The sequence below is a fragment of the Odontesthes bonariensis genome, chromosome 23 (genome assembly GCF_027942865.1).
Source record: "Odontesthes bonariensis isolate fOdoBon6 chromosome 23, fOdoBon6.hap1, whole genome shotgun sequence".
NCBI classification, from domain to species: Eukaryota; Metazoa; Chordata; class Actinopteri; order Atheriniformes; family Atherinopsidae; genus Odontesthes; species Odontesthes bonariensis.
Genome location: NC_134528.1, coordinates 19,868,057 through 19,894,928, shown reverse-complemented (window position 1 = coordinate 19,894,928; position 26,872 = coordinate 19,868,057). Strand labels below are relative to the sequence as shown.

Genomic DNA, 26,872 nt, shown 5'->3' with positions numbered 1-26,872 from the left:
CAATTTGACAAACAACTGTCAATCAAAATAAGATCCGCCTATCTAGAAGGAAAAACTGCTGATTGGCCAGTTGTACTTTCAGTCGTGTCACGAGGATTTGTTTTGGTGATTTCATTGGATGAAACGCGTGGACACATCAACAAGCTCGGGGGGTAGGTTCAGGTGTTTGAAAAAGATATTTGCGTAATATTTGAGCAAGTTTTCTTTTCCTCTTCTTTTGATAAGAAAAAGAAAATACATGTATGAATTTTAGATTTATACAACACTCCATTGTAGTCATTTGACAGATGTTATGATTACTCCTCTTTCTGTTGTCTTACATATTTACACATTAATGATGGCATTACATTAGTAAAGTATGTAGAACTCACTGGGAACAGTGGGAGTAATTTTGATTCTAGGCAGGTTTTCTTGATTTTTTGTACTATTTAAGCAACATTTAGAAGTGCCCGCGAAATTACGTTTCCTTTTCTATATTTCCTTGTCAGTTTGTGGCAGTTTGATTAGTTTAGGCAGTTTTGACTTGTTTGTCAATTGCATCTATTTTTGGCTACTTGTGCCGTGTTCATATGACCATTTTCTGTCCTTTTTGTCCTTTTTTTTCATTATGGTTACTTTGTGTCTTATATTCTGTCTCAGATTGTTCATTGTTCATGTAATTTGAGTTCATTTAATTTTGCGTCTCCTAATGGGTACTTTGTGCCCCATATTGGTCTGTTTCACAGTATACTGTGATTGTTTTTCTTTCTTCCTGATATTTAAAGTATTTCTTTAATATAACCAGGTGCCCTTGACTCCTTCCGTCCCCTGGACACGTGGTGGTAAGACTACTAACCTGTCCATGGTCTGTCGATGACTAGTTTACTACATTTACTCATGCAAGTTTATGAACTTTCAGAAAGAGAGAAAAAAAAAACTCTGTCAGTATCTTATGTTAGTGCTCCTATGAAGACCATAAGATACTTGTGCACATCCGACTTTTATTATTTCCTGTGTTTAAAACTAAAAACGACGCAAATATATTCTTTCTAGCTCCTTTTTTGTCTTAAGCCAGATATGAATCGATTTTTTTTTTTATTCCTCAACCACTTCCTTGACGTCACGGTTTCCGTGCAGTCTCCTTTAAGGTTACTACGGGTTACGGGCTCACATGTCAGAACGGGGAGGATTGACGTCAGTGACGGCTGTTGATTGGTCCTCAGCCGTATCCGGTGGGGCAGCGGTCCAGAGCTCGGGAAAAAAAATCGAAGCGAGGAGGAGGATCTGTTAACGGTGCGCTTTGTGAAATATCATACATTCCGAGTCTCTATCGAAAGGCTCGGCAGGATTTTACAGTTTCTTGTGAGTATATCTGTTCCTTCGGCTCGTGGAACGTATGACCTTTGTATAGGTGAAATTTGTTTCCTCCGTCTCTCGTTTGTTTATGATAGAACTCAAGATGGCGTCATTGGAGGAGAGCTTTGCCTTTGCACGGAGCTAGCCAGCTAGGCATCAGACTAGAAGCGCTTGTTGTCTCGCAGCGTTGGCCAAATATAGTTAAGCTAGAGTAAACAATCTTTATTATTCATCAGAGCATGTGTTTAATGGTTAAAAATGTGGGTAGCTCGTACTTGGGCATTAATCTTCCTGGTGTAAGTGAGGTGACTGCAGCCGTCTGTTTTTTTGGTGGAGCCTTCCTGACCTAGACGGTGCTACAGACAAGGCATTTTCTTTATGCTCTCTCTAAAGGCGAATATATTTTCAGAATTTTTTTTAGTTCAGAGGATGCATATTTATCATCCACCCTCCAACATATCCTACTGTCTACTCTCAAAGCAAGGTCATTGTGCATGATAGTGTTTTTTCTAAATTAATTGAGGTTCGTTTTTTGATAGACAGCAGAGGGAATGCTACAGCACGACAACTGTATCAAGGAATTACCGTGTTTATTGTATCTTTAAACACTCCAGACATTTCAGATTGAATTAGACTTGCTTATTACGTAGGCCCTGCTCGTAAGTGGTGCCAGTGACTCTTAATTTATACTACCTGGACCTAAGTATAATCTACCACATGCTTACTCCTGTGGTCGGTTTGGATTTAAACAAGCCTGCCAAGGTTTCCAACACGACTGTAGTTAGTTACATAAAGGGTTTGCCAGACTCATCTTTGATAACAGGGCTAGTAATCTCCCTTGGGCCTTGTCAGATTAGAAATGATCTGAATCCTATTATGCACATGCACATGGACGATACACTTACAGGCACAAAATGGATTGTTCTCTTTGTTCCACAGGACTCGTTGTTCCCTCATTTACTTCTCTAAAATGCACACATTGATTAGAGCAGTGCTTTAGGGGGCATTCATGTTTTAGACTACACAGTTAGATTTCGCCCTGGAGATGACTGCAAAAACTCCTATCACAGGGACTGATCAGATGATCTAGGATGTGTCGGGCTGTTTTTCTCTAAAGGAATATTGTGATCTGAACTGTTGAAAACTTAACCACGTGCACATGCTTGGTTTGACCTGTTACACAGTCGATTGGCTTGCCTTCATATGTCCATTTTGTCGAAACTCAGGCTCCGAGTATAAACAATCACGCACAGGCAATTATGTGTCTAATAGTGTTTCATTGAGACAGATGAATAACTTGAACTATTTTGTATAAGTAAACCCAGAACAGATGGAGTGCCTGTCTTATTTTTATTTTTTATTTTTTCAGTCAGACGTGTGATCACATCATATGACCAGTTTTCACTCCTCAGGAGCACTCAGGCTCCATAGTGACAGAACAACGCCCCATCTCTCTGCGCTCTCTCTCACCCTGGCTCTATTTTTCTCACATTCTCATGTTTTTCTGTGTGTCCGTTTCTCATCTTTGACACACTCACAAACACTTTTACTTGGTATCACTCTCAGTTAGGCCAGTGAATCCGTTTTGTACGGTGATGATCTGACATTAAGCTCTTTCTCCACTTCAGCACAAAGGTTAGAGGTCACAGTGCAGGGTTGCGGTTTGTCGTCATGGCATCTGGAAGTACGAGCAGCGAGGAGGAGCGGAGCCTCAGGGAGTGTGAGCAGTACGTGCAGAAACACAACATTCAGCAGCTGCTGAAGGACTGCATTGTCCAGCTGTGCACCTCCAGGCCGGACAGGCCCATGGCCTTTCTCAGGGAGTACTTCGAGAGGCTGGAGAAGGTTTGTGTGCATTTTGGGTTTTATCATTGGTAGGATGACAGAAACCAAGTCATTTGAGCATTACGTAGCGTTACGTCACACCATGCAATCACCGTCTTATACGCTACCAAACATTTGCCGTCATAAATTGGATTTATTTAAAATTTCTGCATTTGCTTTAATCCGTTACAAAATATTAATATCAAATCAGTTCGTCAGTTGAACACATTCACTGTGTAATCTAGAGCCACTAAAATTAAATCACGATGAGCAACTTTTTTTTTTTTTTGTCCTGTTTTTATGCACCTTCAGTCCAAAATTAAAGGGCTTGGACTTTCTAAAACGTCATTATTATTATTATTATTATTATTATTATTATTATAGTTCTTTTGGCCCTGTGCTTCAGCAAGTCCAGTCTGGAATTAAAATTAGTACCAAGTTCATTCTCAGCCTCAATTTTAGAAGGTTTTCCTTAGTATTAATAGAGTTGCGTGTGAGATAAAGTTATTAAAAGACACGTTGCACAATGGGTTTAAAAGTAACTGAAGACGGGAAATCCTTTCAGCCGTGTCATTCCAGTGTTTTATATATTTTTTTTGTGTTGTTTTTTTTAACAAAACTGCTCACTTGTGGTTTAGAAATGATTGAGATAGGGTCATTAATGTTCTCATAAAACATTTTCTAGAAAACTACAGAAAAGTGGTTAAATTATGGTGGGCGCCAGTATGTTCAATGATAAATGTTCTCCATGATGGAATTTTTTTTTCCTTTATAACTACAAAGCAAGCCAAGATGTTTTTTTCTCAGATTTTCTTGTCAGTGATGAAGAAAAAACTTCATGGCCTTCAGAACCGCCTATTATTAACTATAGCATGCCAACCCTTGGTAAGGCCTCACATCCCAAAGGCCAGCATGTGGGATTTACTGATGATGTGAGTGCTGACAGGAGCAACAGGAAGAATGCAGAGGTTTTTCGGGAGTCTTATGTTTCCTTGGATTCAGCCAAATGCATCAAAACCTATCAGCCACGTTGGTCTCCTGATCTCAGTTCAGTGGAGCTGCATTCCGCTCGCCGAAGACAGATGGCAGAGACAAAAAGCAAAGCTGATGTCAGACGCTTGAGGCAGGCACCGACTGCAAAGGATTTATTTTCCAAAAGTTTTTACTTCTTTGGGTATTGTCTTGTGATTAATTTTTTTTTGTTCCATCGAGTACTTTGTATGTTAATAGAAACCAATTTAATTTGGCTATATTATTGTCTGCAAATGTATCCATTATTTTTCATCAAGAACAAAAAAAAAAAAAAAAAGAAGAAGTTGTCCAATTATGAACAAACTGTTTAAATCTTGCACGGAAACACTTTTCCTTTCCCTCTTTGACTCCATCCTTTCCCTCTCCTGCAGGAGGAGACCAAGCAGATTCAGAACCAGCAGAAGGCCAGCAGTTCCCGCTCAGACTCGCGTGATGAGGAGGTGTCTCCACCCATGAATCCGGTGGTAAAAGGCCGCCGGCGGAGAGGAGCCTTCAGCGCAGAGGTTTACACGGAGGAGGATGCCGCCTCATATGTCAGAAAGGTAGACGCAAACGCATAACAGCGACCGAAAATATGGCGCAAGCCGCACTGGTGAATGTGTCTTAGACTGTTAGCTAAGTGAAAACCTCCTAACCTCTTGTTTTCCTCCTTTTTTTTACAGGTCATTCCAAAAGACTACAAAACAATGGCTGCTTTGGCTAAAGCTATTGAAAAGAATGTGCTCTTCTCACACTTGGATGACAATGAGAGAAGGTACCTGTTTTTAAACACTATTTTGTCATGATGTTTGGCTGTTAGACCATCTGTTTAGCTGATCCACTCACCAATCTGTTTTGCTTTTTCCCCAGCGACATATTTGATGCAATGTTTCCAGTCACCTATATTGCTGGAGAAACCGTTATTCTGCAAGGTAGGAGTACATATTTGCAGAGTTAAGCTGAACAAATGGTGATCAAAAAGCATAGCACACGTATGTGTTACACTGACTTTGTTGTTGTTTACTCTCAGGTGACGAAGGTGACAATTTCTATGTTATTGACCAAGGGGAGATGGATGTGAGTATGTGCTCATCAAGAATTCTTATAGAGAGCGATGACCTTCTTGTTTGGGCACTTTTGCAATACAATATGTGGTCTCGCCCTCCGATCCGACAGGTGTACGTGAACAATGAATGGGTGACCAGTATTGGGGAAGGAGGCAGTTTCGGAGAGCTGGCCCTGATCTACGGCACCCCGAGGGCGGCTACAGTCAGAGCCAAGACCAATGTGAAACTGTGGGGCATTGACAGAGACAGCTACAGGAGAATACTTATGGTGAAGAAGCATGCTTTAATTCCTAAAAGCACCAGTGTGAAGGCTTGCTTTCACAAAACAATTTTGTAAGCATGTTTGGTATCATTTTGATGTGGTTTCACTAATGCAAACGTCTTCTTTAGGGAAGCACTTTGAGGAAGAGGAAGATGTACGAGGAGTTCCTTAGGAAAGTGTCCATTTTAGGTGGGTTGCCTTTCATTTCAATCTTTAAAAATAGACACAGAGAGCCACGTTACTTGTGTTTGGCACGGAGATAAAAATGACATGAAAGCGCATGTAAAAATATCTCTCCCAGTAATAGGTTCAACCCTTGAAGGAGATTTTTTTTTTTATTTTTTTTTTTTTTCAAATACATTTTGTTTTCCCAGCGTCATTTGTCAGTTCAGCTGAAAACTTTCCTGTGTTCTCCATCCTCAGAGTCTCTTGACAAATGGGAGCGTCTGACGGTTGCCGATGCCTTGGAGCCCGTCCAGTTCGAGGATGGACAAAAGATCGTTGTGCAGGGAGAGCCCGGAGATGAGTTCTTCATCATCTTGGAGGTATCCGCATCATAGTTCAATAGTTCTCTGTCTTTCACAGAAACACACACGTCCTCGCAGGCAAGTAAAGGCCGGAATTTCTCATCTTCATCAGCTTTTATTAGCTTCAGAGTTTTAATTTTTATTTAATGCGTCCACGATCGTTCGTGGTAACATTGAATCAGATCTATCGTTTTCTGGTTTATCACTTTTCTACACGATCTTAGATCTTCATGTGAATTAATGCTGGTTTTTTTTTCAGACATGCAACCCACTTGTTCCATTAATAATACTGTGCCAAGCTATCCTAAAGTGTTCCTACATTTAGTTATTTGCCACGTTCAGGTTAACGTACCTCATGGATTCATTTAGACAGAAAGCCACATTACTAGGATTTGGCTTTCACTCAAGATTAGACAACAAATCATGTGAGTATGTATAATGCCCAATGCCAATTCTGCTTAGTTTCCCCAAGCACTTTTGAGGTTTTTTCTTTTTGCGCTTACAGCCATGCGCGTGCTTGACTACGAGGAGGAGACACTGCAGCTTGTAGTTGTTAGGCTAGGCTCAACGTTTTAGGCTCAAGCTCTGAGAAAATGCTGAAGTACTGCACTTAACGGGAGGAAAATCTATGTTACGAAGTCACATTTTTCTTCGAGTTCCCCCTCTGTTCCTCAGAGTAAAAGTAAAAGTGCGCATACCAAACTTTTAATTTAAAGTAATTTTCATACATCTCAGTTGAACCGTGTAGAAAATACTTTGAATTAGGGCTGGGACTTTAGCGCGTTAATTTCGATTAATTAACTACACACATATTAGCGCGTTAAAAAAAAAAACGCATTTTAATCGCACACTATAATTTATTTTTTTTAATTTTTTTTTTAAATACAGACGGATGGAAGCGTCGACAAGAGCGTGGTTGTGTGCAGATTGTGCAACAAGGAATTCGCGTATCACCTTAGCGTATCAAGCCCAGAGGCGGCGCTAAGGGGTTGCTTGCGGTTGCTATAGCAACCCCAAGAATGCTCAGCAACCCCATAGCTACCCCAACTTTGGGGCTAGAGGCAGGTTTACTGCTCACAAAGAACAGAAGTGCAGTGCAACAACAACAACAATATTAAGAAGTAAATAATCAAGTATGTTGCTGCGTGGTAGCCTATCCCCGTTTTCTGTTCTTTAGCTGATAAATATACATATGGAAAGGTATAAAACACCAGCTTTACTGGTGAAACGGCTTTCATTGGTTCATTGGTACATTGTTCCTAGATCTACAGTAGCTGTGGTGATGTCATTCTACAGTCAGCCAATCACGTCTGTTCTAAATTACCCGGGGAAATCGGAGGTCTAAAATAATATTTCCATAAAGCAGATTTCTGAGATAAATAGAAACCCTATTTAATTGTATTCTCAGTTTAATTAAGTTTTTGAATAGTCATATGTTACAGTTTTCCTCTCATTTTAGCACCCATTCACTCATAACATAGCTAAACTGCAATTCTAAATGGATATTTGGCGATTTTGAGAATGTCCTTCTTCAAGTAACACAAATAAGGTAGGAAATCCCAGTTGTTTTTCATATGCTCGCCGAAACACTATTATCAAATAGTCTTCTTGTGACTTGGTTTGGCGACAAACCAAGTCGACTCTAGGTGCTTGCAGTCTATCTAGAGCTACTTGCTAAGTAGCCTAGTGTCAGTGCAGTTAGCACCATCTTTTGAAAATAACGGACACACTTTTTACTTTATGTTAGGTTGCCAGCGTGCTTCCTCTGCCATAATGTGATGCGAGTAGATTGGCTTGAGTAGGCTATGTGTCCGCTGTGGCAGCGGACAGACTGGTGTGAGCAACAAGTTTGAACGTAATGTTGTGCCTGTGTGATTTAGCACTGAAGCCCGCCGGGTAGAACTATCTCTTGAAAGTTGTCGCCTACAACTGTTGTGCGTCAGATGAGATGAAATAGAACGTCCGCATTGTAGCTCATTCACTCCCAGCTCTTTTTTTTCCAAGATGAAGTTGATCAAAACTTATTTGAGGAACACAGTGGGCAAAGTAGCCTTTGTGGATTGGCTATTTTATCCTTAGTGAACGGGCTATGAATGAATGAGATGGACAGGCATGCCTGTGTGTGGTTGCGTACACGGGCTGGGGCTGTCTTGCCCCTGGACCTTCTATGCAGCTGTTCCGCCACAACGCACAGTGCGACATCTGTCTGCTTGTGAGCAGTAAGCTCCGCTGATAACTTAAAGTTTACAGTATGCAAGGCTACATTACACTATGCAAGGCTGCATGCAGACGGTGGAGTAATGTAATGGGTCAGTAACGTTGTTGCGTTAATGCGCGCGGGGGGGGTGTGTGCTGTTTTGACTAGCAACATTGTTGAAAATGTTAATTTTTTAAAGGATAAAGTATATGCGATTTAAAATGCGATTAATTTCGATTAATTAATTTCAAAGCCTGTAGTTAACGCGATTAAAAATTTTAATCGAGTCACAGCCCTACTTTGAATACATAAAATCAACTGACTGGAATATCATTAAGAGGAAAGAAAGCACTTGTTAGCTCTGTAATCGCAAAGGGTCATCATCAAAAAGAAGTCATCATCCTCTGCTGATGACAGATGAATCCTCGCTGTGATGAAGAAAACCCTTCAAACACCTGTCCAGCAGATCAGTGACAGTCTTCAGAAGGCAGGTGTGTTTCTATCGGAGGCTACCGTCCACAGAAGACTTCATGAACAGAAATACAGAGGCTACACTGCAAGATGCTAGCCACTAGTTAGCCACCAAAAATACAGCAAGGACGGATTGCAGTTTGCCAAAAAGTCGATTAAAGGAGCTGCAGAGTTCTGAAAAAAAAAAAGGTGTTCCGGAAAGATGAGACCAAGATGGACCCGAGTGATGGCAAGAAGAAAGTGTGGAGAACTAAAGGAACTGCCTGAGATCCAAAGCATAGCAGCTCCTTTGTTAAAACGTGGTGGTGGGGGTGTTATGGCTGCCTTAGTTACCGGCACACGAATCTTCATTGATAATGTAACCGCTGACGGCAGCTGCACAATGCATTCTGAGCTGGATAGACACATCTGATCTGCTCACGTTCCCGGTAAATGCCTCCAAACTCATTGAACGGCCTTTCGTCCCGCAACAAAATACTGATCCCAAATATCCCGCTAAGGCAACACCAGAGTTTCTCAGAGCTAACAAAAAAAAAAGAAGGAAAATCCGTTCTCGAATGGCCAAGCCAGTCACCTGATTTAAATCCAGTGGAGCAGAGAGGAACACAATGATGTAAAAACTCAGCTGGCATGGACACTTGCATCAATGTCATGTAGCTCATTTGAAGCGTTCAAATACACAAATTATGTGAAAGTTTTTTCCTTCTGTGAGAGAGAACTGGTTCATGTGACTGAAGGGAGGATGTTTGTGCTCACCAGGGTTCTGCAGCTGTTTTGCAGCGTCGCTCAGAGAACGAGGAGTTTGTTGAAGTGGGAAGATTAGGACCATCCGACTACTTTGGTAAGACCTGAAGCATGATCATTAGATTTACTATGTTTTCAGTAATGAAGGGAGGTTACTGTTGGCACAAAAGGGGATCTTTATGACCGACAAGTTATAGAAAATCCCATTAAATACGATTATTGTAAACTGAGATTGTTTATTTTATTTATTTATTTTTATCCCCAGGTGAGATCGCCCTGCTGATGAACCGTCCTCGCGCTGCCACCGTGGTCGCCCGCGGCCCCCTGAAGTGCGTCAAGCTCGACAGGCCTCGCTTCGAGCGCGTGCTGGGCCCCTGTTCGGACATACTCAAACGCAACATCCAACAGTACAACAGCTTCGTGTCGCTCTCTGTCTGAGGGAGCGGCTCTCCTCTTCCCCTCTCTGCCCACACCCCTCACCCTCTTCTTTCCTTTCAGACCCAGGGTCCAGCAATGCAATTTGCTTTTCTTTCTTTTTTTTCTTTCTTTGTGTCACTCTCCTCCTATTTCCTTTTGGCTTTTTATCCCCTGTTTGTTTTCCACACACACACAGGTCATTTTGCTGTTACCACCCGTCACACAGAGGTGACTTTTAGCCACTCACCAGCGCTTGTACCAGCCGCTGAACGCTACCTTGTAGGCACAGTTCCATCACATGTTACTTATGTTTTTATATATGATTATGTATTTGCTGATTACACTTTTTTTTTTTGGGTTTTAACTCAAAGCAGGAGATCTGAAAGACTTCAGGGTCTCAGACTGATGAGACAGACAATCAGACCTTACAAGGCGCTTTTGGTGATTTGTCCGATTTATTTTGCAGATTAAGGTGAAGACTGCTTATCCGCTCTCTAAGAGCTTCCTTTTAGACATCATTTAGCTTGATTAGATATACAGAGCAGAGCTGAGAAATTACAGAAAGCAGGAAGAATATGATTGCATAAAATTGTCAGCTTTTCTTCTTTCTTTTTTTTAAACAAAATTTGAGCTGTAACACGATGCGCCATTGGTTGATTTTTGGTTACCTTACAATTGGTGAAAAGAGACGAGTCGTGTCGGTTTGGCTTAGTTTAAGAGAGCTTGTGCAAATTAAGCTTCTTTTTTTTTTTTAATTGTACAGCTACCAGGCTCGTGCCAAATGTTGATTATTGTCACAGCGCAAAGAGAAGCAGTGCGTGTTCTGTTGCCTGGAGCTCCAGCAGGAAGTAGTTACACCCTTATTGTCCTCTTAATCGATAGAACGACCATACAAGAACTGCCTTGAATTCTCTTGAGGGGGGGAAAAAAAATAAAAAATCTACAGAAATAGAACGGGGAGACAAAAAAAAACAGAGTATTAAGTGAATTTCAGTATTCAGTTTATTTAGTATATACCAAATCACTCTTCTGCTATGGTTTGTAATCAAAATGTTATCTTAGTATAGTTAAAATGATCATAGTTATATTATTATCATTGACTAAATGATAAAACTTCTGGTTTGGAGTGGCGGTGATCTTTAAAAAGTATATGTTTAACTGTCTTTTGTAAACACTTATTTTTCCATAAATTCTATTTTAGGTGTTCGGTGCCACAAAGTAAATAAATGCTTCTTGTCGACTGACATAACAGTATGTAATTGTATTGTGTAAAATGTCATGGGGAAAACTTTTAAAGATGCATCAAAAAGGCTAATTACAGGTTTATTGAAGTGAAGTCTTGATGGGGGGTGGGGGGTACAGTTTATGGACTTTTCAGGACATCTGAAGTATTTATGGATGGCAGCCTCACGCAGGGGGGCTGACGGGCAGCGCGAGCAGATATTTATTTAAAACTAGTGTCATTGCTTATTGCCTATTTGATAAGGTGGCTGTCTTTTCATCAGAGTAGCTTGTGACCTGTTTTCTATGCTTACTTGGCATGATGTTTTAGGCATCCGGTGATCTGGTGTGAATGGAGGCGTGTATTAAAAAAACAAAACAAACAAACAAACAAAAAAAACATGTCCTGCAGCTTCATGTAGAAGCAGGAAATTTGTCAAATATTTGGTTTGTTACTCCCTTGCTTAACTGCTTCTTCTTCTCGTTCACTTTTTTTTTCTTTCTTTTTTTCTTTCTTGCTTTTTTTTTTTTAAAGATATTTACCAAATAACACAACGTTGACTTTTTTGGACTATAGGCTTAACTTTTAATTCCTGCCTCACTGTCTCTTACTGGAATACATCTATAATGAGTTATGTCTCTGTTTTGTCTCATCAAGAGCACTCGTGTGCACTTAAAAGTCGAGATGTGCGTTTGATTTGGTGCCGATTGCAGGGTCGTCCGGTTGGTGGGAGGTTTTCTGCGAATGGATTTGAGTTTTTTTTTTTTTTTTCTGTTACACTTAAGCTGATCATCTGTTCTCCTTAACCCTCAGGTTGTCCTTGTGGATGTGGTTACATGTAGATTTGTGTCCATTGACAACACGTCCCGTTTATCCTGATCCACAGGAATAGGCTCCGTTAGCGGGGAGGGATTCACTTTGTTCGAGCATCGTTTTTCTTGCTGATAGCTGCATCATGGGTTTTAGTCCAAGACGTTTTTAGTCACACTGCAATCGTCCCGGTTTGCCTTAGCTTACCTAACCTGGGCTTACAGTAGTAGTCAGCCACTCCTGCTAGCCCGACCTTCAGTGAGTTTGTTCGGCGTGCAGCACAGGAAGCTGCAAGCCATCAGAGGACCATTCTTTTTCTATTCTACCCTGTATTTAGTTTGACCTCCTGTATGTGCAAAGATGTTTATCCTTTTGGTATAGATTGTTCCAGATGGCAGTTTAAGCAATAAAAAAAAGTAAAAAATCATTCGGCGTTGTGTCTGCTTCCTCTTCTTAATTGAAAACTTATACTAGATTCATTCAGTTTCTCATCATCCAATTTGCCGTGTCCAACCAGAAAAGCAGTTTCCATCATTCTGCAAGTTAGTTCATGAAGTAATAATAGTATCCGCTCTAATCTTGTTAATATTGGGTGTAGAAGGAGAACCCTCTGGCCCATCTGGATGGGTGCTGTACCATCTGTACCCACCAGGGGGAGACCTTAAGCTTCTCTTGTTGCAGTGCAGCGCTGCGACATTTTTAATTTTCTATACAATAATTAAGAAAAATTCTCATTTATGAAGTGATTTCAAAGCACGCTTTGGCCAGTTAATGACAGCACGAGTTACAGAATGCTGTTTTCATATATATATATATATATATATATATATATATATGTGGGTAAATTTTTTTTGGGGGGGCTTTTTATGCCTTTAATGATAAGACAGTTGGAGAGAGACAGGAAGCAGGGGGCAGAGAGAGGGGGAAGACATGCAGCAAAGGGCCGTCCGGTGCGGGACTCGAACCGGGTCCAGATGCAGCGAGAACTGTAGCCCCTGTACATGGGGCAGCTGCTTAACCCACTACGCCACCGACCACCCCATCTGTGGGTAACTTTGACTGAAAACACACCATTTCAGTGCTTGAGAGAGAGAGACAGCTTAGTGCTCTCCAGCCACCCAGTCTGCTGCATTTAATATGATTAACCAAACCAAGTTTACATTTGTATGACTCAAAGCATGGTGATTGCTAAAGTTTTTCTGTTGCTCTGTCTCACCCTGTCTTGACAGAAATGTCGTAACGCTGTTTAAACACTGATGAAACGGAGGATTACAAGTTTTAAAACGGGGTGGAGTGAACCAAAGAGGCTCTTGAACAGGAGACATTTTATTACATGCATAGTTCTGCATGCACTCACACTGATATTATTTTTAGGGGGGGGGGGGGGGGGAGAATCTCTTCAAAACACCCATTATCACACAAAATAACTTTATTTCACAATTTCTCTCTGCAGTCGCGGCGTACACCAGGATGAATCAGAGAAGTTGATCCAGTGCATGACAACCCTATGAATGCTAGTTGCATTGCTGACAGTGGCTTAATTTATCAGTAAGTTTCTTTTATTTCTGGTTGATATAAATAATTAGCTTGCAGGGGAAATTTCTGCTCATTTGTAGATTTAAAGGTACAGTTCTCTCTGTGGTCCTGTGGGGGCTCTTGTTCGGACCCTCAACAATGAGATTCACCCCTTTTCTGACAACATCTGAAGGTTTTGATTAGGATCATCGATTAAGAGCCTGCTCTGTTAAATAAAGTCTGAGCCTTCGTGGCTCAAAAAGGTTGCCAGACTTCATGAAGTCTCCTGAAGTAAGCTAGGAAGTCGAGGGACGACGGTTTCATCCTCCGCTACCTGACCTTTTTCTTCTCTGTGGCAGTCTGAGGTCTCGCTGTGGGTTTAACAAAGTCCTTAGTGACCACCTCATCGTCGCCTAGCCTCCGGACGCAGCGCTGGACCACTCGGAGGACCTTTTGTAACCTGCGGTCAAGCGCCAAGAGGTGGGGCTCGGTCAGGACCGGCCATAACGGGTCTCCCTTGAGGGACTCCCTCATCACATCGCTCAGCCTGAACTCTGATTGGGCCAGGAGCTGTAGTCTGAGCAGGGTGGAGCGCTTTATCCTGACAACAGAAGACAACATGGTTGGAGCGACAACACGATGAACAGGAGGCAGATTTTTTGGGGTTTTGTTTTGTTTTGCTTTGCTTTAGACATTGTTAGATTTTCAGGCATAGAGAAACAGCTGTGGGGAAACCGGTCCAATATAAACTGCACTACTCACATGCAGCACTGAGATAGTGGAGCCAGGATGGACATCTCATCTCTAGTGTGCTTCCCAAACCTGAAGATAAGATTTGGTGCCAGATGTGTTAAAGAAATGACAACAAAAGACATCATTTCACAATAATTTGATGCTGAACGACCAGCTCACCCTCTGGCATTGTCCAAGTGGAGAAGAAATCCTTCATCCCCAAATTTAGTAAAAATCTCATAGTGGTGCCTGTCCATGTTCCCTGTGGGGGAGAAGGGAGAAAAACTTTGAAGAGGATGTCCACAAAAAAAGGAGTTAAATATCCAGTGCTCATGTAGAGGAAAGAGATACCTATCAGAAAGTCGAAGATAGACATGTCTATGATGTTGAGCAGCCTGTTGCCCGAGTTATATGGATACAGCTGCTTTATTGTGTCGCAGTAGAACGGGTTCACTTCCCACCTTTAAAGACAAAAACACACACACGAGGAAAGGGAACAAAAGTGTAAGAAAGTCGGCACATGGTGCTTTCTTTAACCATTTGGTGAAAGGTGCTGTGTAGCTTCTACGGTCCGAGCAAATCTTTTTTTTTTATTTTTAGGACTCAAAACAGTAAAGGGATTTCTGTTGTCTGGCTCAAAGCGATCTTCACGATTACACAAATAATCGATGGCGTTGCAAAGAAACTGTGAAAGAATAACTCAGGCGAAAAGAGTTTCCCTTCAGGGACTAAAGAGACGAACATGCAGTCTGATTTGACATCAACAGGATTTGTAGGAAAGTTCCTGCTGTTTGAATAAGAGTCCCCCCCCCACCGACATAAACCTGATTGTCAAATGAACTGCCACAAGAGATTTGCATACTCATCAACCAGAGTTATGTTCAATTGGATAATCCCCCCCCCCCCCCCCCCCCCCCCCCCCCCACACACACACACACAATAAAAAATGGCCAGTTATACAATTTCTCTCTCACTTAACAGTGTTCACTGTCTACTTTCAGAACTCTCTGAGTTTTCGTCGTGTTTACGCAGAGTTGTTTTAAAAGATGTTCAGCATCACTGTGGGTGTTCCCAGTGTCACCTACAGATAAAGTCCTTTCTGTGTAAATGCCACCCGGCTGTCCCACTGAGAGACATAAAACCTAATGATACACTAAAATAAAGTGTGCAGCGGTGGAATTCTTACTCCTCGCGTCCAGCGAAGGTGTAGGAGCGTGTCCAGGGATTGGGGATGGAGAGGCGGGGAGAGATGCTGAGGCCCGGCAGGTATGCGGAAAGCGAGCCCTCCAGTAAGTCGGGGCTGCCGCACACCGCATACTCTGTCTTACAAACATACAGGCACTTGGCAAAGAAACACGTGTTGTTTGCTGTAGGGAAAGCAGAGCAACATGGTGAAATGTAAAATGAGTTTAGTGGTCACGTGAAATTACATGCTGTTTGATCAGCCCTGCTTCTCTTGTGGCATCCAGCTGGAAGGAAAGGCAGTGAGTTCACAAGCAAAATAACTCGTGCATTAGTCAAGGCTTACCCTGATACGCTTGTATGCAAAGATGGGGGGGGGGAAGACGACAAAAAAAAAGGTCATTTTGAGCTGAACCAGCTCTTAAAGGGATAGTTTGCCTCTTTTGACATGAAGCTGTATGACATCCCATACTAGCAACATCATTTATGAACATTGACTTACCCCCCGCTGCGTCCTGTGAGCAGAGTTCCAGCTGAGTTTTGGCGTTGACGAAGGTAGTCCGGCTAGATTGCTAGGGTCCCGAAAATAAAGCGTCTTGCTTCTCAAAACAATATGCATTCAAAAGAGTAATACATTTGCATCACAAAATCGTCCATCCAGAAAAAGTCAGACCTCACAATCGCTTGGCGCTATTTCTCTCTACCTTGTATGACTGCGGGCTGTGTAAACCGTGCAGACCGAAGTGCAGACCGAGCAGTCCCCTGCTTCCGAGCAGCAAACACTGTAACAGGTGCAGCTATCGGCAGGTGGCTGAACGCATTGATATGAAGGGAGGCAAAAATGGCGCCAAGCGATTGTGAGGTCTGACTTTTTCTGGATGAACGATTTTGTGATGCAAATGTATTACTCTTTTGAACACATATTGTTTTGAGAAGCAAGACGCTTTATTTTTTAAACCCCAGCAAACTAGCCGGACTACCTTCGTCAACGCCAAAACTCAGCTGGAACTCGGCTCACAGGACGCAGCAGGGGGTAAGTCAATGTTCATAAATGATATTGCTAAAATGGGATGTCACACAGCTTCATGTCAAAAGAGGCGAACTATCCCTTTAACGTGGTCAAGACTAAGATGATAACTAGTTGTCGGCCACAAAAAAATTGAAGTGGGAAAAAAAAGAAACGAAGAGACAGAAGTCGTAAAGAAAAACGCCGTAACTGCATAAAGAATTAGCGGTAAAAAGGCATGGTTGGGATCCCTTTTGGACGGATTTGATGAACAAATAATAATTTAAAAAAAAGATAAAAATGACCAGCTGGGATCTACTATGTGATCCTGAAAGATGGGCTGCTTCACAGCTCTGCCTCACACTGTTTTCTGATCATCATTCATTTCCTTTATTTCCAGACGAGATAGACGCTCAACCATGAGCTGTCACAAAAAAAAAACTGACAACCTCTTTTATGGGACATAACGGATGGTGTAGTAAACATTTTTGCTCTGAGATCCACTCTTGGATGTAGGATATAGGTGCCAGTTAAAATTTCAGTTAACTGAACATCATTCATAAGAAGCATCAAATGAGGTAAGAGATCCTCTTTGTATAACCCAAAAAAATATGGAACAACCGCTACTGTAAATGCACACATGGGACATTTTGGACACTTCTTGTTCCATCAGTCAAATGTATGCTGACAGTGAAGTCATGTTTCGGGATGATAATCTCTCCACAGACTAAAAGTGGATTCAAGCTTCTGTTCAAAGACATGGCAACTCAACGAAATGCCCACCAAACAGTCAGGATCTCATTCCGATCGAGTAAATGATGGTGGAAATTGAAAATAATGTTAGGTCCCCCGGCTGGTACCTGGTGAGGTGAAGAACACGGCTCGTAGGTCTTCACTGTGGGCTACTTGGAAAACTTCTCCTGTGATATTAACTCGCCTACCAGCCACTGGTGGAACCCTCCGGAAGTCCAGGATCCTGCCGAAAAGGTTGATGAGATTTAGTAGAAAAAAAGCTACAGAATTAAGGGAAGAGTTCTTCCAGGATAAAGAAAAGTGATCTCTTTATAATAACACGAATATGATGGGAGTTTTTTCTCCTCTGTAGCTTCACTTTGACTGATCATTATCACAAATGGAGAATCGCAGGAGCCTCCACACTGTGCAAGATCATCAAGAGTTTATACTTCCCCAAGAGCCAGCTTTCAGTCGTGCTTCACAAACAGTAATCAAACGATCAGTGTGTGAAGCTGAATTGCTGTTTCTAAAATTGCTGACATTCCCAACCCCTGATTGCAAGTGATAATGATGAGGGCTTCTGGCAGCCAAGTCAGACACAACAGAAAGCGAGGATGCTCCGCCATGGATTGAAAACACGACAAATCAAACGGAGGGGAAAGCCGAAAACGTTCTAACACTCAAAAGGCGAACATTGCTATATTTTGAGCAGATCTGACGCACTTCAAGCAACCGTTTCAGTATTAGACACGACACTCCTGTTGTTTTCTGTCTCGTGCGGTGGAGCGATGACTTATCACTGTGTGTGGCTTCTTAATGATACTGTCTTGCTCAGATGACTGTAATTCAGAATGAATCACCTCACCTCAGCTTAGAGTGCTGTTGCTTAAAGATGTGTTTGTCAAGTCTGTGTCCAAACTCTGTAGTTTAGACTGATCAGCAAGTTGGGAAATCTTGAGCCGTGCTAAAATGTTGCAATCTTTTTGTAAACTGAAACATTTATTACCAGCAAGAGACTTATTTTTTCAAACCTTTTGGCTGGAGACCATTTGGGATTTTTAGGTTTTGACTTTTTGACACCCCCCCCCCCCTCCAAATAGCTCTGTGTCTCTGAGTACTAATCTCATCACTGCTCCTATAGGATGCAATGTATAATTTGATTCATTTCATTGAGTTTTAGCTTTTAAATTCTAAGGACAGTAATACTGGACTACTGGAGGTCTGACAACCTAAGTCTCACACCTAATCCTTATCACACATTTACAAAATAAACTCCACAGATGATCTTCTTTCTAATCTCAAACATGTAAACACTATAAATTTGAAAATAGGTCGCTGGCGGCAAGAGCTTATGAAAAACTACCAGGCTGGATTTCATCAAACTCGGATAAGAGTTGGAGCGTGGGGACGAATTATTAATTCATGGTGCAGATAGGGAATTATCTAGAGGTATGCCATAATAGTTAGCATGCCAACATTCGGTATCCAGCTCCAAACTCTACATTTTATCGAATGACACAGTTAGGTGAAATAGTACCTCCTGCGCAGGGCTGTAGTGGAGGGTAAACGCACGTAAACGCCGTTTACGCACCTCTGGAATTTAGGAAATAGCGTTTACCCACCTCTAAATAGCGTTTACCCACCTCTAAATAGCGTTTACGCAGCTCTTAATGGCAATTACGCACGTCAAAGTTCCCTGCGCCTTGTGATCTGCCGTTGGAATACAGTGAACCCTCGCTATAACGCTGTTCACCTTTCACGGTCTCGCTGCTTCACGGATTTGCATCGTGCATTGTGTTCTGCATTCTGATTGGCTAAACAGTCTCTCCGCTTCTTCTCTACCTGTGTGTCAATAACGTTGTGGTTTAATATGTACACGTACACGTTCATTACAGTTCTCAAACATAATCGATGGTGGCATGTCGGTATATATAAATATTTTTGCCCAGAAGAAAAAAGAGCGACAACAACTACCGATCTATGTTCTTCTCTCGAAAAAAACACACCTGCACCGCGGGCTTTAGAAGAAAAAAACGCTACAGAGCGGAGTCAGGATGCAGCGGCTCAGTCAGAAGAGCAGTGAAATACACGTGAGTCACTATTTGTCCCACTGTACTTTGTATTTTTTTTCAAAATCATTTTTCATTTTCTCCCGTTCTAATCCAATGACTCGGGTCGCGGTGGGGCGGCGCTGATCTCCACAATTTGAAGCCTTCAGTTCGTATTGATGATGAAAATGATTATTTTACAGTAGGCTACAGTAGTTATTTGTAAAAAAAAAACAAAAAAAAACGTTTATACAGTACTTTTATTTGTTAAACAAATGCTTGGGCCTGTAAAACGGCTTTGTTCTTTGGTTTCAATGCATTATGCAGTATTTCATTGTATAATAATTGTAAAAAAAAAAAAAAAAGGTTTCTACTTCACGGATTTCGCCTATCACGGGTTCTTTTTGGAACGTAACCCCCGCGAAAAACGAGGGTTCACTGTAATCCAAAATAAATTTGGTGTCCTGGAAATGAAGTCCTGGCTGGTGAAGCACAGGGGAGCCATGGACCCCAGAACACGCCCCTGCAAGGCAGAACCTGACGTAGCGGACAAGGAGGCCCTCTGGGCACTACTTTAAAAAGCATGCATACTAACACACACACACACACACACACACACACACACACACACACACACACACCATATCTACTGTAGATAGTTCTTACTCTACACATACTTTTCTTTACTGTTGAAATTTGAAATTTAATAAACTACAAACTACAAACACGTTTGTTGACTGTCATTGATTTAATATGACTTTAACTGATAACGTCATGGAATATGGCCAGGACAGCCATACAGATTCGCGACACCTTGCGTTGCTTTGTGCTGTGTCGCGTCGCGTTGCGTTGCGTCGCGTCGCGTCACGGTCTGTCTGATCAAAAAATTCATAGTTTACCCACCTCTAATTTGACCACTACAGCCCTGCTCCTGCGGGTGTGATTTAACAACAGGTGATAACGCTGCGTTTTCCTCAGCTGGTCGCATTCAAACCCCTGCACACAAAGCTTCTGTATATCCACCAGGATTCCTCTGACTATAACTGGCAGCAATAAAATGACAGATGTGCAACGCAAACTCAGATGTCATGCACCGCCGTCATGCACCGCCGTCATACAACGTCCCTGAGCAGACATCAAGACGCTGCGCAGACAGCGAAGCAGTGAAGGGATGGTGAGGCTGCACCTGTCAAGGTGAAAAGCAGCAATCTCTGCGTTGTGTCTTTGGAAGTCAACAAAATAGAAGAAGTCCTCTGGAGTTTCTTCGTCCCTCTGCTGCCTGAGACACACACACACACCAGCAAAGATGTTAGTAACAGTAGTCTGTAGTTTATAATCAACTAGACATCTTCACAGACAAATGCAATGTACAAAAACATAGCGTCTTTACTGCAATCTAATCTGAGATGAGCAAATGTGGCATGTCATGTTTTGCTGGATTTCGTGAAAAGCCAATCAGTGTTCAAAATGTATGCCCTAAGAGATATGTTTCCTAAACTGGTCACTGACATAAAAAACATTATTTGTTCTTGAATAAAGACAAAGTTACCAATTAAAGGAGGTTTTACTTATCACCTCATTGGTTTAAACATGACTTTAGCAAAGTTGCGCATTTTCAGGGCCAGCTTCAGGTGATGTCCGCTGGGTTTCACCACTGCAGGGGAGAGACACAGAGAAGACGTGTGGTGTATACTGAAGGAACCTTATATCAACATCTTCTTTACATTACTTATGAAAAAAAAAAAAAACAAGCTACATGGTGGGTGTTTTCAGTTATTCTTGCTGAAGACCTTCGAGGCCAATTCCAAGTATGCAATATGCTCCAAGTTTGCCAGTTCTATATGATAAAGTAACCGGGTCAGATGAACAGCTTGTACTCTCTCAGCATCTGTCTGGCTGTATATAATGTCACGACAGAAGGCCGAGCTAACCGCATGCTTGTCTGCCACTATTGAGCCCCCTGAAACTCCAGTTTATTAATAGCAAAGAATCATACATAGTTTACAATCAAAACATTTCTGGAAACGGATCAAAGGGAACCCAGCTGCTGGCCGGTGAACGTTGGAACTAAAACAATTCTAAAAAAATAAAGAGCCTTTTAAGGTTAAATTTAAACAGGTTGTTTTGGTGCTTTTTTCTTCTTGGCAGTGAGCGATGTTTGTGTGGTCACCCACTTCACTGGTGAGGCACAAACAGGACAAAAACACAGTATGTGCACAAGAAAAAAAAAAGAACCAAGATTCCTTTTGTAATGTTCATTTGTCAAGCTGATCGGTGCTCAACAGCCTTCTCAGGTATTCTTGCGATTTTGAATGCCTTTTTAACGTGCTTAAAGTGCTCATCCATCAGCTAGAAGAAGCGCAACTCTGTCCAGCAGCACAATTAAAACATCAATCGTTTGCCATGTCCGTAAGCTTCATCCATCCGTACATTTGCAGCTTTTAGCTTGCATGCTGTTCAGAGATGGCAGCGTAGGTGGTGGCTGGTGTGTGAAAGCTTCCCTCAGAGCATGCAGACATCAAGCATTTAATTAAGAGCTCTGCATGGCATTTATGGCCCAGCGCAGTGTCTCGCACAAAAAATACAAATCTGCATTCTTGTGCTACATGAAAAGCAAAATATCCACACTCTCACAATGGCAGTAGTGTGTTTTTCTCTGATGGTACTGCCAAGCAGCAAAGAGGGAGAGGAAGGGAGACAAAAAGAGGAACAAAGAGGCTTGTCAGAAATCAGGCTCACGCTGTCACGATGCGCATGAAAAGCAGAGCTGCACACCAGGCGATAAAGAAAAGAAAGGCCCACACTCCCTGAAAGTGTTGCAGGATAAAAGTCTAATTAAAGGCAGTGATGAGCTGACCATACCTTGAGTGCAATCACATGCTCCTTTTAGGGCTTTCTCATCCTGAGTGTAATCTGTAAGAGAACAAGCTTTTGAGCTCATAATTAAGCATGAAAAATAATGAAGCAAAATCACTTGCAAGAGAGGGAGTGATCATTTGCATACAGATGTTCTAAAGCCCATCTTTCCCTTACCTGCGCTGACAATTGTCATGTTCTGCATGTCTTTGAGAAGTTGGACGATAGAAAGATCATCCCGGGAGTAGAGAGCAAAGCGATTTATTCCCAAGTGGAACTTCAGCCAGCTGGCGTCGGGGTCATAGATCATTTCGTGCTTCCTCACAGTGATGTTGGCCACAGCCGCTGCCTCGTCGTAGAGCTTCATATGCCTGAGGGGTGAGACGCAGAGCCATACATTTACATACTTCACAGAGTTCCTCTGTAACGCCATGCAACTGAACCCACGAAGCAGCAAATGTATAAAACTCACCCATGATAGATTTTCAGCTTAGCTACTACTTAAGCAGAAAACCAGGTCTAACGAGATTTTCACGAAGGTTTGGAAACAATCTCTAAGCTAAGTTTTGACTTGACCCAAGTGACTGTGGGTTATGTTGGGGTATTGTAGATTAGGATGCAGGTGTTCAAAGCAACCCCGTGGAGAACTTTGCAGCCGCAAAACAGACAGAGCACTCTCAGTTTTCAAAAATAAGTGAGGAATTCTGACATAAAAGCTGAGCTATCAGGTACTCAGAAGGAGGCCTCAGAGAGGCGAATATTCTCCATCTAAAACAAGTCAAACCGTAAAAAAATTTAGCAGTGGTTTGGGCAAACTGAATTTTGCACTACCTCACTTCAGCTTCAGACTGTTGCTTACTTTGTCACTATTTTTCTAATTGGAGAACATCTGTGTTACTCTGCATCACTGCATGCATGGTGGCCGCCCAGCACACTCTGATGCTAATCATCAGGAGTTGCGTCAGATTGGTTGAACAGCTTGCAGCTTTAACAGATTGTAAGAACTTGTCCTTTTCCAGGCTTTTCGATAATTTTTTACCGTCCTGTAGTTGGCGTTTTGAGGATTAGACACAGCTGATCAGTGGCAGGATACGCAGTGAAAGAAAATCGTTACAAAGAATATACATACTTCTAGCAAACGTGATGAAGTGTAAAAATCACTACAAACAATGTTAACTAAAACCACCAGAAATGTTTGGGAGTTTAAGTTGTTTTAGATGGTGGAAATCCACTCATGTATGCTGCCTTCTTAGTGGCTGTTAGCTTAGCTCACCATCAGAAATTCTCCCTAATTCTCCAAAATGAGAGAAATCTGACCGCTGTCTGCAGAGTGTATGACACCGTCAGTCAAAAGTGCTTCATCTTGCAAAGAAACTTCAGAGAAAGAAAAGAAAAGAAACCCCTTTCCGCATGCTTTTTCCTATTTTTAGCATCTTTTAAGTTAACGTATAAACTTCTATGGAATGTACTACTCAGCATTTTACTGCTTGTTTTTATCTCCCACTTTATAGCTGTTATTCCTTTTGGGATTTCTGTTTTTCTTTCTTTTTTTTTTAATGCAGTTGTAGCCTCTTGTCCGCTCCTCTCCAGTATGAGCTCGAGGCAAGAGTAATCGGATTCTCAGCAGAAATAAGTCTGCGGTAAGGAGGGCAGCTCATGGTTAAAGCTGACCACACTGAGTGGGACGGTCAAACAAACTCAATCACAGGCTGGTTAACAAGCTGAGATAATGGAGCAAAGGGCTAAAAATAAAAGTTTGTTTCTCGGTCAGTCCAACAACTTGGTTACTTAGCAACCTCAACTGACCAATCTCGGTAATCAGGGTACTCTACAAGTGCAGACCAAAGAGTAGAAGGGGGAAACAGCATGTATTCAAATAGAATGCCTTTTACCGTTCCTTAGAAAAGCCACTGTTTGTGTCGAGATACTGGTGCAATATTTTGCAACAGCAAGACTTTAAGCAATTGTTTTTGTGCATGTATTAAGGCAGCAGAGAAGGGAGATCCATTGGTCATATTTCTTCCTATTTTCCACCATAAGAGCCCAAACTCTGTATCTCTCAGGGAGTATACTGGGATAGGCAGACAGCCCCACAAGCCAAAACAGCTCCAGCTCCTAAAGATTAAGATGGGCTTTAGGAGTTTTAAGCTCTTGTTCGCCCCAAAAGTGTGTTCCAGGCACAAGCTGTCAAAGTGACATGTTTGTGAGGATTTTCTACCCTGCCTCATTTGACACTCCACTACGCTGTTTTGTGACGCACTCACTCGTCTACACATCTTGATGTCTGCTTGTGAGTGTATATCTCTCACCGTGGACAAAGTGCAGTTATGTTTTGGTGTTCCTACGTGCCTCTGATGGGCTTGACCGTTGTGTCACTGACCCTGCCCCTGCACAGCGAGCCTCGACACGTGCTCTCAGTGGAAGCTTTCAGCCAACACGAGCATGCTCTTCTTTCACAATAAACGCTGACAAGTCAAATGGAACGATACTGCAAAGTAAATGCAAAAACCAGGTACTGACCTTTCCCAGCGTGACACCTTCTTCCTGTAGTACTCAATCAGCTGCTCCGTCTGCAGCAGCCTCCCCTCCGGCCCCAGCACCGGAGTCTGGATGTTGTACAAAGGATGAGCGAACAACTTCTCCAGCTTCGCACCTCCATCAGCAGGTTCGTATGCAGCAGTGCCATCCAGGAGCGGCACGTAAGTCCAGTTGGAGAGCTGCGGTGTGGCAAGACCCTCCAGCCTGGGGAGGCTGAGGTTGTTGGAACCACATGTGCACGAGTGTCCCCATGTTTGTCTCATGCTCCGCAGCTTTGGCAGGAGGATGAAGTACAGGTCAGCAGAGAAGACAGCTGTGAGGGTTGCCGCTAGGAGGAAACGGTCTCTTCTCATCATGGAAATAGAGTGGGAATTATAGCAAGAGAATGGAAATAAAAAACAAGAGGGGTAAACAAAGCCCTGACTATGAGCTGCTCCAGAGTGTGTGAGGCATTACTTGTAGGTATCATCCAGTCTGCCACACATCAAGCCAGGCAGATCCAAGCAGTCACAGGTTTGTTCAAGTCTCCCAATTCCTTTATTCAATCTGTGTTTCTCAGTTTGTTCCCTCCAGCTTCACTTTTCCTCCTCCTCCTCCTCCTCCTCCTCCTTCTTCTCCTCCTCCCTTCACAGAAACCGAAGAAAGCGCTGAGCTGAGAGTGAGCATGTGTTAGCAGCAGACAGTGACAGTTTGGCTACTTCCAGGGACCTGCTGCTCCAAGGAGGGGCGAGTGTGTGAGCGTGCGTGTCTAGTGTACATCATGGGTGTGTGTGCGCAAGCTTGTACACAGACGTCAAATCACAGGTTAGCAGATTGCGACAGAGAGTGCAATAAGGGTGAAGAGACACTCACACCCTTTTGGAGAGTTGAAGAAGAAGTGCTGAGAGCAGAAAGAAGTGGACACAATTGACTTCCTCTTATCACAGCAGATCTGAAGGAAACTCGTCCAGGCGGCGTATCAACTCTGATGCAATGCATGTGTGATCAAGCCCAGTTCTCATTATCATATGTGCAAGTTGGCTGCCTTCCTCTGTGTTCTCTGGCAGCAAGATTGCAAGTATGCATATTTAAATTGACGGTGTTTGTGCGGAAACCTGTTAAGCTGGCACGGGCGCCTGCCTTGCCTTGACATCCTGTCTGTCCTGACTAGATTCCTTTACCCCTGTCATCTTCTCATCTCCTTCCTGTTCCTCCTGCGTTAGTCCACTTTAACTTCTCCTTCAGCTCATCAAATCTTGTTCTCCCCCCTGCTCCCACTCCGTGCCACCTATCATCCCCGCATTAAACTTTCATCCTCTTTGCTCCTTTCTCATCTTTTCTCTCCCTCCCACTGCTTTCTCCCCTTCTTTCTTTTTCCCTTTTTGCCTCACTTACTTTTCGCCACGGATCTCCAGTCGGTCTCGCTCCAGGCAAAAAATTCCCAGCTGCACTTTCCTTCCTGCTGCAGTTCCCACACATGAATCCCTCGCTTTTCTCCCCTGTCACACTGATCTAGGAAGAAAGCACACGTTCAGAAAAGGCAGCGCTGGAACAAAAAAATAGTTCTTGCCCTACTCCAAATGAGAAAACACGGCCAAAAATAACACTCCCCAGCATTTTCAGGCTACTTCCTCTTTAGTATGTTCTTACCTGATACTCGTAAATCATACAGTGCTTAAATCATGATCACTCCATGTTGCCCATGTCTTCTTTTAAGAGTTCTGCGTAGCTCTATAGTGACGCAATGACCATTTCATAGTCTGCATCTGCGTTGTTTTTATTGTGGTATTTTGGAACATCTGTCGCGTGCTTGTGTGTGTGTGTGTGGGTTTGTAAGAATTACGTGTGTATGGGAGTAGCTCTGCAGGATGTTTTACTCTTTCTAAAGAGACGGCAGGCTGACTGAAGCTGTTGTTGATGATGGAAATTAGTGAAAGGAAGCTTCAACCTGCCATTTAGTCTGGAGTAGCAGAGCCTCTGATTTTCCTCCACACCCACTGGCACACTGGGTGACTGCCCTCGACAAGTTTTTTTTTTTTTTTTTGAAGAGGATAACTTAAAAAAAAACAGCTATTGTCAGTATGAATATATTTATTTTTTTACAACATGCATACGTCTCAAATGGACTGGCGGAGGCCACATGTTTCACAACAACCCCAATCCTCCATTAAATATTTCTACAGCTTCAGTTTTTTCAAAGAAAAGACACCAACTCTTGGTTGAATTTAAATGCTTAATGTCAAACTATTTGCACTAGACTCAAGGTAGCTCTGACAACACAATATATTTGATGGGGTTTAAATGCTTCGGTGCCTTAATGATCCTTTAGGGGGCAAAAAGCTGTCGAGAAGACTTACTCTGTCTGCTCCAGCTGTGTCTGTTTGTATTTATCCC

General features: G+C 42.5%; 2 protein-coding genes across 3 annotated transcripts; one reads left to right on the top strand and one right to left on the bottom strand.

Moving 5' to 3' along the window:
- Positions 1 to 76: 76 nt before the first annotated feature.
- prkar1ab (protein kinase, cAMP-dependent, regulatory, type I, alpha (tissue specific extinguisher 1) b) lies at positions 77 to 12,314 on the top strand. 2 transcript variants are annotated; one of them, XM_075457489.1, is made up of 11 exons: positions 77 to 152; positions 2,964 to 3,180; positions 4,563 to 4,733; positions 4,854 to 4,945; positions 5,041 to 5,102; positions 5,201 to 5,247; positions 5,347 to 5,505; positions 5,628 to 5,688; positions 5,923 to 6,044; positions 9,454 to 9,535; positions 9,704 to 12,314. In XM_075457489.1, exons 2-11 carry the CDS (start codon positions 3,007 to 3,009, stop codon positions 9,874 to 9,876), a joined length of 1,143 nt encoding a protein of 380 aa, XP_075313604.1. In that variant the 5' UTR covers positions 77 to 152; positions 2,964 to 3,006; the 3' UTR covers positions 9,877 to 12,314. The 2 variants fall into 2 exon arrangements, with proteins under 2 accessions (XP_075313604.1, XP_075313603.1); XM_075457488.1 differs by lacking the exon at positions 77 to 152 and adding an exon at positions 1,160 to 1,341.
- Positions 12,315 to 13,310: 996 nt separating this feature from the next.
- Positions 13,311 to 26,244, bottom strand: fam20a (FAM20A golgi associated secretory pathway pseudokinase). Its single transcript, XM_075457703.1, has 12 exons — positions 26,129 to 26,244; positions 24,482 to 25,990; positions 22,139 to 22,332; positions 21,968 to 22,018; positions 20,681 to 20,759; positions 20,292 to 20,384; positions 17,183 to 17,298; positions 15,321 to 15,501; positions 14,486 to 14,595; positions 14,315 to 14,396; positions 14,165 to 14,224; positions 13,311 to 14,003 (listed from the first exon to the last, which is right to left on the bottom strand). Exons 2-12 carry the CDS (start codon positions 24,853 to 24,855, stop codon positions 13,733 to 13,735), a joined length of 1,611 nt encoding a protein of 536 aa, XP_075313818.1. The 5' UTR covers positions 24,856 to 25,990; positions 26,129 to 26,244; the 3' UTR covers positions 13,311 to 13,732.
- Between the last annotated feature and the right edge of the window lie 628 nt (positions 26,245 to 26,872).

Coding starts and splice junctions, on each gene's coding strand:
- prkar1ab (XM_075457489.1), top strand. CDS start 3,007: ATGGCATCTGGAAGTACGAGCAGCGAGGAGGAGCGGAGCCTCAGGGAG. Junction 3,181..4,562: donor ACTTCGAGAGGCTGGAGAAG/GTTTGTGTGCAT, acceptor CCTCTCCTGCAG/GAGGAGACCAAGCAGATTCA. Junction 5,506..5,627: donor GCTACAGGAGAATACTTATG/GTGAAGAAGCAT, acceptor CGTCTTCTTTAG/GGAAGCACTTTGAGGAAGAG.
- fam20a (XM_075457703.1), bottom strand. CDS start 24,855: ATGATGAGAAGAGACCGTTTCCTCCTAGCGGCAACCCTCACAGCTGTC. Junction 22,019..22,138: donor CATGACAATTGTCAGCGCAG/GTAAGGGAAAGA, acceptor GTTCTCTTACAG/ATTACACTCAGGATGAGAAA. Junction 14,225..14,314: donor CACTTGGACAATGCCAGAGG/GTGAGCTGGTCG, acceptor TCTTATCTTCAG/GTTTGGGAAGCACACTAGAG.